The sequence below is a fragment of the Ipomoea nil genome, unplaced genomic scaffold, assembly GCF_001879475.1.
Source record: "Ipomoea nil cultivar Tokyo-kokei standard unplaced genomic scaffold, Asagao_1.1 scaffold3210, whole genome shotgun sequence".
NCBI lineage: Eukaryota > Viridiplantae > Streptophyta > Magnoliopsida > Solanales > Convolvulaceae > Ipomoea > Ipomoea nil.
Genome location: NW_017619638.1, coordinates 343,134 through 355,244, shown reverse-complemented (window position 1 = coordinate 355,244; position 12,111 = coordinate 343,134). Strand labels below are relative to the sequence as shown.

Genomic DNA, 12,111 nt, shown 5'->3' with positions numbered 1-12,111 from the left:
AATACAATGCGTATCTACATCTGGGGGCCATCACTGATCCGTCCAATCCACTAACTCAACTTCAATGTACAAAGGTGGAAAAGTACAATCTCACCCAAGATACAATACAAGGTAAGTACCCAATCTACCTTGAACTTAGTGGATTGTGAAGTCGGAGATCTACGCACTCAGAGGTCCATGAAAGTCCCTTCCATGGAGACCAGTCTCTAGTGCAGTCCGCTTCATGACGGGATCCTCCACTGCATCCAAGAGCTGCGTGATCTTGGTGTCCACTAGTTTAAGCTCAGAATGTTCTTCTCAAATTCATCAACTCAAATCACCATGAATAACCAGTCTTGAGAAGAGCTTTTTCAAACCAGAGAGAGAACGTAATGTTCAAGTACTTTCTTCTTGATTCATTAACCATTCAATGAATCAGCACTTTAGAATATATAGTCTCTACTTCAGGGAGGTATCCGTAATCTGTAACGTCAAACTACTTGTTAGCAAGATTACATAGATACCCCTTTGAGGTGAGAAGAGGACCAAGGTCTTTCTTGTAAAAACACCTCATGGCATAACTGCCTTCTGCCAGCGCATACGCTCCTTAGACAATCAGTTTTCTTGTCAGCTTCTAGTCTTCACATAAGCTTCTGATGCATTCCCTGATCAATCAGGTCTTCATCTTCTAAACTTTAGACAGACTCTAACACGGCCTAACTACTTTGCCATAATAATAAAGCCAATAACAAAGTTGGGGTTTATCTATCTAACCAAAACACTAACATTGAAAATAACAAAAACATGTCGTAGTTAAATTTTAAAAATTTAAGTAAACCAAAGTCTATTTATCCCACTTGTTTACATTTTCAATTTTCCCATATAACAAAGCAATATTGTCTATTTATTTCCACAAAAAATAATTTCTAATTGCGTTTTTTTTAATGTGCATTAACGTAGGTCGTTATTTCAATTTATGTTTTGTGAGGACTACTTTTTTTTTTTTTAGGTGTGTTTGCACCAAATTTAGGTTAGTGGGCACCAAATTCAGGTTATTGCCCATATATCTTTTCTTAGTTCTTTAGGTGTGTGCCCCAATGATGTGGCATGTGCGAATGAGCTCTGTTGGCCTGTAGCGTGTGCGGTCTTTACTACCATATTTTGTTGTGTGCATGTCATGTGCATTACCACTTTTTTGCTATGTGCATGATAGTCATAGCGTGAGTGCGTAGTGGAATATGTTGCACACTAAGTAAAAATTTATTATGGTTTGTGCGCTTGATATTTTTGTGGGTTTGGACCTTTTTTGTTGCTTGTGCATTAAGCTAGGTTATTTGCAGGAAATAACGGTGATGAATGTAGAAGCGTGATAATTGTATTCAGTTTATGTGTCTAACAATAAAGTATTTACAAGATATACAACTTCAGAGTCCTATACAACAAAGACATACTGATATAATATAACTCTAGACTAGATAAGCTCTATTACGCCCCCTCAAACTCAAGGAGGTAAGGACACAACATTGAGTTTGTCACGTAAAAAGGAAAACCGGGAGGAGCCGAGGGCCTTCGTGAAGATATCAGCCAACTGGTCCTTCGTAGAGATGAATTGAACCGCCAAGTTCCCTGAAGCGACCTTATCCCTTACGAAATGGTAGTCAATCTCCACGTGCTTCGTCCGAGCATGAAAAACGGGGTTCGCACATAGATAGGTAGCCCCCAAATTATCACACCACAACCGAGGAGGTGAAGATAGCCGAAGACCCATCTCAACTAACAAAGAAACCAGCCAAGACACCTCAGCTGACGCATCTGCAAGCCCCTTGTACTCAGCCTCAGTAGACGACCGAGCAACAGTCTTCTGCTTACGACACACCCAAGAAACCAGATTGTTGCCAAGGTAAACAACAAAGCCGCTTGTAGATTTCTTATCCACCAGGCAATCGGCCCAATCCGAGTCCGAAAAAGCATGGACAACAAGGGAATCAGACTTAGATATACGAAGACCAAACTGCAAGGTACCCTTCACATAGCGCAACACACGTTTCAAATCAATCCAATGAGCAACCGTGGGAGCATGCATCGACCGGCACAACCTGTTAACCGCATAAGACAAGTCAGGACGAATAATAGTTAAGTACTGAAGAGCACCCGCAAGCCGGCGAAACAAAGTAGGATCCGGCAACGGGTCAGACTCGGCAGGAAACCCCGACTTCGTAGTAGAAACAGGAGTAAGAATGGGCTTACAGTCTTCCATTCCCGCACGCCGCAAAATGTCAGACATATAGCGACGTTGAGACAACACTAACGCGCCATCAACGGCCACAGTCTTAATACCCAAGAAAAACCGTGGAGCACCCAAGTCCCGAATCTTGAAAGCACCAGCAAGATGATTGAACAAAGCTGACACAAGTGCAGAATCACTACCCATGATAAGGATGTCATCCACATAAACGAGCAAGTACACACGGCAGTCAGACTTCGAATAAATGAAAAGAGAAACATCGGTTTTGGAAGACCGAAAACCAATCTTGAGCAGATAATCATGTAACCGTCGAAACCAGGCCCGAGGAGCCTGCTTCAAGCCATAAAGAGACCTCTGCAGAATACACACATGAGTAGGGAATTGCTCATCAACATATCCGGGCGGCTGACGCATGTATACAGTCTTAGCTAAATGCCCATTGAGAAAGGCATTATGGACATCCAACTGGCGGATAGTCCAACCCCGAGAGACGGCTAAAGCAAGCAAAAGATAAACCGTAGTGGGCTTCACAACCGGACTAAAAGTGTCAAAGAAGTCCTCTCCAACTACTTGATTAAACCCCTTCACCACTAAACGGGCCTTATGACGCTCAACCGAGCCATCAGCCATCCGTTTAACTCGAAAAACCCACTTGCAACCCACAATGTTTTGACCGGGACGACATGGTACCAAACGCCAAGTGTCATTCTGCAAGAGAGCGTTAAACTCAAGGTCCATGGCAGCCCGCCACTCGGGAAAAGCAACTGCTTGCGAATAACATGTAGGCTCATCAGCAGTCACAATAGCAGCTAAAGCCTGGCCAGCACGGGCGGACCGAGTCGTGTTACGAAGCTCCATAGTATGAGATCGAGGCCTAGGCTGCACCCGAGCCCATTTTCGCTGTGGCACGAGAACCGGTGCCGCCACCGTACCAAAAATCGGAGTAGGCACAGGAGGCATAGGCACATCACTGACAATAGATTGCGGCATAGGCTGGGCAACAGCCGAGACACCCCTCGGTAATGACGGAGCTGCAACCGTAGGAGGGGGGTGCACAAGAATGGCAAGGGGAAAAGAACTCTCATCGAACCGTACATGCCTGCAGATGAACATACGATTAGTGCGAGTATCAAGACATCGATACCCACGGAACGACTCCGGATAGCCCAGAAACACGATTAGTGCGAGTATCAAGACATCGATACCCACGGAACGAATCCGGATAGCCCAGAAACACACATGGGGAAGACCGAAACTCGACCTTGTGACGATTATAAAGACGGGGTTGAGGAAAACATAAGCAACCGAAAACACGTAAAAACGAGTAATCCGGAGGCCGACCAAACACAACACAGTAAGGACTAACATTTTGTAAGACAGAGGTAGGTAGCTGATTAATCAAAAAAGTAGCAGCCTCAAACGCAAAATACCAGAAACGCATGGGAACGGACGACTGAGCGAGTAAAGATAGACCAGTCTCGACAACATGCCGATGCCGACGCTCAACACGCCCATTCTGCTCATGCGTATACGCACAAGACTGACGATGATAAATGCCCAAAGTAGAGAAAAGCTTACCAAGCTTTTTGTATTACCCCCAAGATCAGACTGAACAGAAATAATAGGGCAGGAAAACTGGCGCTCAACAAGAGCTCGGAATTTAGCAAATATGTCATGAATATCAGTTTTTAAACGCATCGGATAAATCCAAATATAACGAGAATAATCGTCAATGTATAAAACAAAATACTTAAAACCATCACTGGATAAAACAGGGGCAGGAACCCAAATGTCCGTGTACACAAGTTCAAGCATTTTAGTACTATGATTACTAACACGAGAAAGCGAAAACCGGGAAGACTTCCCCATTTGACAGCAGAACATAAAGTATTCGAATGAACTAAACCAGACTCATGAGCAACCAGACAATGCCACACACTCGGCGACGATTTCGCTGACAAAAGAGCCACGGGACGCGAGACAGGAAGTGTATAGAGACCACCGGAACTCCCACCTTTAAGCAAGACGGCCCTGGTTACGCGATCTTTCACAGAGAAACATGACGGGTGAAATTCAAAAAAAACATTGTTGTCAGTACCAAATCGCTGAACTGACAATAACGAATGCGACAAGCCGGGAACAAGAAACACACGAGACAAAGATAAAGAACGAGAGGGAGTTGGCACAGAAGAACGGCCAACACTCGAGATTACCAAACCTGAGCCATCTCCGACACGGGGAGTATCACCGCCGTTGTACGAATCCACACCAGTCATCGCGCCCACATCCGGGGTAACGTGGTCCGTAGCACCTGTATCCGGTAGCCAGGTGTGCGAAAAAGGAGATTCCTCTAATACAGTAGACTGCGCCAAGTGTGCCTGGGGAATTGGCGCATCAGAATAGCGCTTAAAGCAGGATATAGCAGTATGGCCAATCCCACTGCAAATCTGACATTTGGGCAGATTAGTCCGACCACCACCACGCCCGGACGGAGCTCCACGCCTGCCACCACTCCGATTATTCCAGCGACCACCACCGCCGCAATTGCCGCTGCCACGCCCAGAACGGGAAACCACCATAGCAGCCGGCGCAGGAAGCAGACCACGAGCCGCGCCGTCAACATCATCAGTGCAGATAAACTGGTGCGCCGTCAAGTAGTCGCCTAGCTGTCCGATCGTCACCGCCGTACCCTTCACTGTAAGAGAAGATGCAAGTGCTCGGTACTCCGGCCACAGACCTCTGAAGACATAAAGGTTCTGCTCATCTAGTGACAATGGCCGGCCGGCGAGAGACAGTTCCTCAAGAATGACCTGAGCACGACCAAGGTACTCAGCGGTGGTGGAGTCTCCTTGCCGCAAGCCTTGAAGTTGGCTGAGAAGACTGAGCGAGCGTGCCCATGTGGAGGACCCAAGTGCTGCTTCAACAGCGGACTAGACTGCTCGGGAGGTATCTTTGCCGACGGCAAAATACATGCACTCATCGGAAAGAGAAGATATGAGCATAGATAGGATTGTCTGGTCTTGCTGCGTCCAGACACCAAACGCTGGATTGAGGACAACAGTTGAACCACCAACGGAGGAAAGGAACTGCACTGGACAAGGAAGAGAACCATCAACGTAGCCGATGAGGTTCTGCCCGTGGAGGAACGGCACCAACTGCGTACGCCAAAACAGGTAGTTCTTGGACGTAAGCTTCAATGAAACAAAGTGATGCGCACCCTGAAGAGAGATGGGTGTTGATAGACACATTTTACACTCATATTTTAGGTACATCTTTATAATAATTTTGCATTGGTTATTTAATATTATCTAATAATTAGTTCTTTTTATATATAATATAATATATAGTATATATAATACATACTAATATATATATATATATATATATATATATATATATATATATATTACGCACAAACTAAACATATATATATAATATAATATATAATATATAGAATATACTATTAATATATAGTACGTGCTAGTACATATATATATATATATATATATATATATATATATATTATAAAGATATAAAAGGTCCACTTTATATATATAATATAATATATATATATAACATTATGTACTAATATATCCTCCCCTCAATTTGTTTTGTAAAGGTTGAGCAAAATTATAGCGGAAGTGGAAGATGTCTTCAGGACGTGAGGCAAGAAATTAGGAATTGGGTGGTGGAAATCCATTTGACCTATTTTTAGAATGCTATAAATAGCAGGAGTTTCCTATTGTAAAATGTTCATTCTTCCCCTCTCGAATATTCTTTAAGGTTGTTATCAATGCCCATTCGCGGCTAATTTCTTGTTTGGTTTAGTGAATTGAAGCCCCGGAGTTCACAACGCTGTAAGGTTATTTATTTATTTTTATTATATATTTTTTATGCATTTGAGTATTAAATATTCTTCTAAGTTATTTGAAATAATTGTGTCATTTAATTGCTAGGGAGGCCTACTAGTTATTTATTTGATATAGTTATTTGCTATATTAGATAATGTTGTGCTACAAATTATTCTAATATTCAGTAGCAACTGGGTTAATTATTGACGGCTTAGTGATAATTGGACTCGGGAAGAATATTTTCCTAAATTAAATGCAACCGCTTGTGCTTGTGTTATTTAGTTTGTCGGTTTTCCTAGTTCCTATTGCTGCTATTAAATTAAATCTATAGCGCTTGTCTTAGGTTATTTAGTAGTTAGGGGTAATTAAACCGCTTGTGCTTTAGTTACCTACAACTAAGGGAAAACAGAAATGAAATAATTTCACGACAAATATTCAATTGCATATTAATTACTTTATTAATCAATGATCAGTGTTGAATTCCGGTGGTGGATCTTTACTAACCAAGGTCTCCTATTATAAGTGTTTTCGATATATTATTTTCATTGCTCTATTCGTTCAATTAAATTTCTTGTTTATTTAAATTCTCTTTTATTTTATCTTTATTCTCGATATATTCCAAACCCCCCTATCTTTAATTTGAGCACAAAAGTTAAACTAGTTACTCCTCGTGGGATCGATCCTTACTCCCGCTACTACGTTTGTAAGGTTTTAATTTGGGAGCCTACGACAGCTCACCAGGTGTCGCTGGCGATGCAGAAGAAGTCGCAAAAGTGACGGTACGGCTATCGGAGACAGAAGAATTATCGGCCATACCTGGAAGCTGATACCAGATGAATGTAGAAGCGTAATAATTGTATTCAGTTTATGTGTCAAACTATAAAGTATTTACAAGATATATAACTTCAGAGTCCTATACAACAAAGACATACTGATAGAATATAACTCTAGACTAGATAAGCTCTAATAACGGTGATGACAATCCAGATTTGTGGTAGCTATCCCATCTACCGACGACTTGCCAAGAGCAAACCAAATACATTTTCAAGATTGTACCGTGTCTATTTTTTTTATATCTACTTCGCCACACATCAAATCCAATGATTGAAGCGTATTTTATATAGAACTCAATCCCATCTTCTAATGTATCAAATACCTGTCTGATAAGCCTCAAAATATGCTAGTTTCTAGGAGCCTTTTATAGGAGTTTTGTGCGTATTTTCATATAAAAGTCTTACGCTTTAGAGTAAAATATCTTAGAGATACAGTTTAGCTCACAAATACCTTCCCAATTGTACTTTGTACTTTTTCAGGTATTTTTTGGACAGGAAACGTGGTAAAAAGGTCAAAATGGGCAAGGCTGAGACAAGCGAACGAACGAGGACCGAACACACCAAGACTACGCGCGAGAAGAGAGACGGAATGGGAATTATTTCCGAATCACGCCCCTCCTCACGGCGTGAAGAGCAGTGTGAATAAGATTTTAAAGAGTCGCGCAAAGCTCACACGAAAGGAGATTAATTCCCCATTCACGTCGGCGTCATGGCGTGACGCCGTGCGTGAATGGGAGGCCGAATGTGGCTAATTTAATGCGAAAATCTGATCTGTAAAGGGGGGTTTGGAGTTTAACATTTTACATTTTTTCGAGAGAGAACCTTTAGGGTAGAGTTAGTTTTCTTCTTTTCTTTTATACGGTTTTAGCCTCAAATTTAGATACTTCGGAAGAGAGATTGAAGATCTAGAGCTTTTGTGGCTTGGGTCTCTAATTACTCACCACCATTTGTAGGAATCTAGCTTGGATTTGGTGAAATCTAAACCTTATTCTCATTTTACATATTTCTTGTATTTCATCTAGTTCTTATTGCTTGATCTTGGTCATTATTATGCTTGGCTAAAATTCTAGGGGTAAGGATTGTTGTTTAGATTGCATTTGATTGATTCGTATTGTGATTTTTTTATTTTTGATGTTGTTGGCATGTATGACTCGTTGGGAGAGTAATTTTATTAAAACTCTTGTATGTGAGTGCACCACATGCTTGTAGATCTATGAGGGATTGTGTCGTCAAGAGATTGAGACACAATCCTAGCCCCCGTCTCTTGCAGTTGATGTCCTTCGATCCGAGAGGGCAAGGTTCAGAAAGGAATGTAGGCAAGGTGTTCGATAGAATGTCTCGTAGAGAATAAGAATTCCTACAAGAGGCGTATAGAGCGGATCGGCTACACACTAGTGACGCCATTCCTCTTGTCTAGTGTCAAAATACTCTCTAATCATTCAACCTTCGGTATGACCACCCGTGCAATGCAATCGAAACACAATCTGAGCCCGTTTTCCTTTCCTTTGTTCTTAGCTTTCCTATCTCTCTTTCGCTTTGCTCTCTTATTCCAACTCAACTTGTTAATACCCTTCCTCAACCAAGAACCTCAAATCCAAACGACCTGATTATAGAACTGACTTGATGCTTCCAATTTATCACTCCTTGAGTACGACACTCGAGGTGGTTCTCACTCCCGCATTTTAATTCTTTCCATCATTTCTCGACACGACCATGTTTATCTAATCTTTTGACCACGCTTCCTAAAAGAGAACCGTAAGCGAAAAGTGTCTCGGTCACTGTCCAACAACTGGTTTGAAGCATGGGCCACATTCTGTTAACCAATACTTTGTACTACCAGGGGATATATCCATAACACAATTTTGACCATTATCATTTCCTTTACTGGGTTCTGCATCATTGAGAGATAAACGCATAAACTTCCCTATCTCATCAATAACCATTTTGAAACATATATATAGCACACACTGATCAGGCTAACGCACATGACACCACTAATTCGTGCACACACCTATGCAGCAAATTCAAAAAAAAAAACAACAAAAAAACAAAAAACAAAATTGCAAACGCCTATACAAAAATTAGATTCATATAGTTGGGTTTTGTTGGTTATGTAATTCCAATAAACTCGCACAAGCCTAAAAGCAGAAAATGCACGCCCACTACTGCAATGCTTACCTAAAACACAGTGTTATGCACACGCCCGAATGAAGTAACGCACACACCAAAAAATCAAAAACATATGCCCATACACGCCCCCCACAAAACACCCCACAACCCATCAAAGCACTCTTAGAATTTGCACACGCCCACCTACATTAACGCAACCACCATCTCATCACAAATAAATAAATAAATAAATAATAAAAACCACAACATGATGCAAAGTTCCATTGCCAGAAATTTGCGCACGCCATATCACACAAATGCACACACCAACGTACCAAAAAAAAATAATATGATGCAAAGTTCCATTGCCAGGCTAACGCATACACCACCACTAATTCGTGCACACACCTACGCAGATCGATTGTCAAATGGTGAAACCGAAGTTTACTTGAAAACCACCTTCCTAGACAACGTATTCAAGAATGATTTAAGCTTTCCATTGAGAATATGATTTTTCCAAGCTATTATTACACTATTTAGATTAAAGAATTTGATAACATAAAAATTAATTCTCTCCTTAATTAGGGTTTCTCTCTAGCTTTCTTCCTTCTAGGGTTTTCGACTTCTGGCTTCTATGATCGAACCGAACGACGATGGGCTTCTGGCGACATGGCGGGCGTGTCTCAGCAGCAGCCTGATGGAGGGTAGAGGCCTTGTCAGGACGCTGGGCTGACATGGTTCTCGAAGACGAAGAAGAGGGTGTTGAGGCCGACGATAACTTCCAGCCGGCACCGGGTGATGGGGCGCTGGTTTATTCTGTGGTCAGCCGTTTCTTGACGGCAAAACTAATCAAGGTGGAATTTATGCGGCAGGTTTTAGCATCGGTTTGGTAGCCGGTGATGGGGATGCGGGTAACGGAGTTGCACTCTAACTTATTCCTCTTCGCCTTTTACCATGAGACGGACATGGTGTGGGTGTTAGAAGAGGGGTCTTGGTCCTTTGATAACCATACATTAGTCTGTCGACATGGTTACGGCATTTAATCCTGCATTAATTATTTAATTAACTCCGTTAATAATAAGTAGAAAGGATTTAATTTAATTAGGAGTCCCTTTAACTAATTAACATGGTCCACCATGAATCGTGGACATTTGCCTAAACTGGAGTCTTAAGCCTATCAGGAATAAAGAGAGTAGACCTTTCACCAGTTAGATTCTAATTAAGGATCCTAGACCTATAACCTATTAGGAGTAGGACATAGGTCTTTGTTATTCAGAGTCTAATCAGGATTGCCAACTCTATAAATGGGGGATTAGAAAGCAATTAGAACCCTTACCACCCATAGTTGTATTACACGAAATTATTTCCCGGGAAAATTTCCACCACCAAGCCTAGGGAGATCAATCGGAGGGAAATCGTAGAAAAGAACCTTAATAGCCAAGGGAGGATTAATTGAGGCTACGAGGTAACCCATGTCTCGCACAAAACCTATTTTCCTTGCAATATCTTATTAATTGGCTCCTTTGATAATCGTATGTGTAATTCTGTGATTGAGTCTTGATAGAGCCCTTGCTTAGGATTTATATTGTGGATTCAAGGATAATAAGCTCAAGTCAAATCCAACGAGATTCCTAGAATAAAGCTTACAACAAGGTCATACTAGCATCAAGAACTAATTATACTAGCATGCAATCCAATGAAAGGCTCACAAGAATACTTATAACGAATTAATAGGCATTCGGATCAACAGGTTCAAAATAGCTCATAGGAATATCAAGAATAGATTATTTCAAATAATTCAAGATCCAAACTCAATCAAAGAAAGCCTAAAATACCCAGCTCTAGACTCCAAAGAGTTCCAATAGACATTCCAAACCAAATAGGAGCAATCAGGAGATCACAGTACAAGAAAATAGCCAAAAGCTCAAAATCAAGGATTATCATGCCATCAACAACAAGGGATTTAGAATAGAAGATTGGCACAATGAACACAACGAGATACTCAAGAATTTAACTGCTTTTAACTTTCCTTTTCTTAAAGCAAGGCGTACAACATATAAGGCACATAAGCAAGAAACAAGTATAAGCTCTTATACTTTTCATATTAGCAACTTTTACAAAACTTCCACTTTCAAACTTTAACTTTCAAAGCCTCAACTTCTAACTTTAACTGATAACTTCTCTACTTTACTTTCAAAAGAAAGATAAAAGCACTTTAAACACATTGGTAAAGCACATAACAGATAAGCAAACTGATACGCCCTTAAATGTAATTATATAAGTTTCTAGAATTTGTAGGCTAATTAGGATGGTACAACTTAATTAGTGGGAGAGTTAATATTGTGCCTAAATTAGCATAGGGAAATTGTGTATATTATTCATTACCTTGTATAGTTAGTATAACTTTGGTAGGTTAATTATTATAGGTATTAGTAAATTAGTATAAATAGGTTATTGTATATGAAGATGAAAGAGGAGAGAAATATATTGTTATTCTAGTCAATTATATTGAAGAGTTCTTCATCATTTTCTTTTGTTATATTATTTTTCTTTTAGAGTTACCGTAACTCGAATACGGATTGGAGCCAGAAGCCTGCTCGAAAGGTTTCTTCCGTTGCGTATTAAATTTCAGTACGTAACATTGGTGCTTTCATTGAGAGTATTTATGGATGCATCACGTAACAATTGGTGCTTTCATTGAGTCCATCGGTAAGAGTATTCCCTATCTTTTTATTTTTATTTATATTGTTTTTTTTGTGAAAAAAAATAGTGAAAAAAATTGACCAAAAGAAAAAAAAAAAACAAAAAAGAAGGGAGAAAACGAAGTCAACAAAAAAAAAAAAAAAGGAGAAAAAAAATTTGAAAAAAAAGGCAACAGAAAGGAAAAAAATCAAAAAAAAAAAGAGTTTTTTTAAAAAAATTATTATTATGGAATATACTACTAGATGTTTATTGGTTTCTGTACACCAAGTATGGTATTCCATTGATGATTTTGTATTATATGAGATCTTTTCTACGAAAGGACCCGTACAATATATTCATATTTTGAAGGATGAGAGTTATACCTTCCAAGCTTTGGTATGGTTTGATTATA

General features: G+C 40.3%; 1 protein-coding gene across 1 annotated transcript; it reads right to left on the bottom strand.

Annotated features, from left to right (window-relative positions):
- Positions 1-1,480: 1,480 nt before the first annotated feature.
- LOC109168598 lies at positions 1,481-5,472 on the bottom strand. Its single transcript, XM_019317650.1, has 5 exons — positions 5,195-5,472; positions 4,061-5,104; positions 3,803-3,986; positions 3,655-3,740; positions 1,481-3,323 (listed from the first exon to the last, which is right to left on the bottom strand). Exons 1-5 carry the CDS (start codon positions 5,470-5,472, stop codon positions 1,481-1,483), a joined length of 3,435 nt encoding a protein of 1,144 aa, XP_019173195.1.
- Positions 5,473-12,111: the final 6,639 nt, after the last annotated feature.

What these genes read in the sequence shown, in the direction of transcription:
- LOC109168598 (XM_019317650.1), bottom strand. Translation starts at nt 5,472, where the DNA reads ATGTGTCTATCAACACCCATCTCTCTTCAGGGTGCGCATCACTTTGTT. An exon ending in TCTCTTTCCGATGAGTGCAT is followed by an intron (nt 5,105 to 5,194) that starts GTATTTTGCCGT and finishes ACGCTCGCTCAG; the next exon opens with TCTTCTCAGCCAACTTCAAG. An exon ending in TCCGTTCCCATGCGTTTCTG is followed by an intron (nt 3,324 to 3,654) that starts GTATTTTGCGTT and finishes GTTCATCTGCAG; the next exon opens with GCATGTACGGTTCGATGAGA.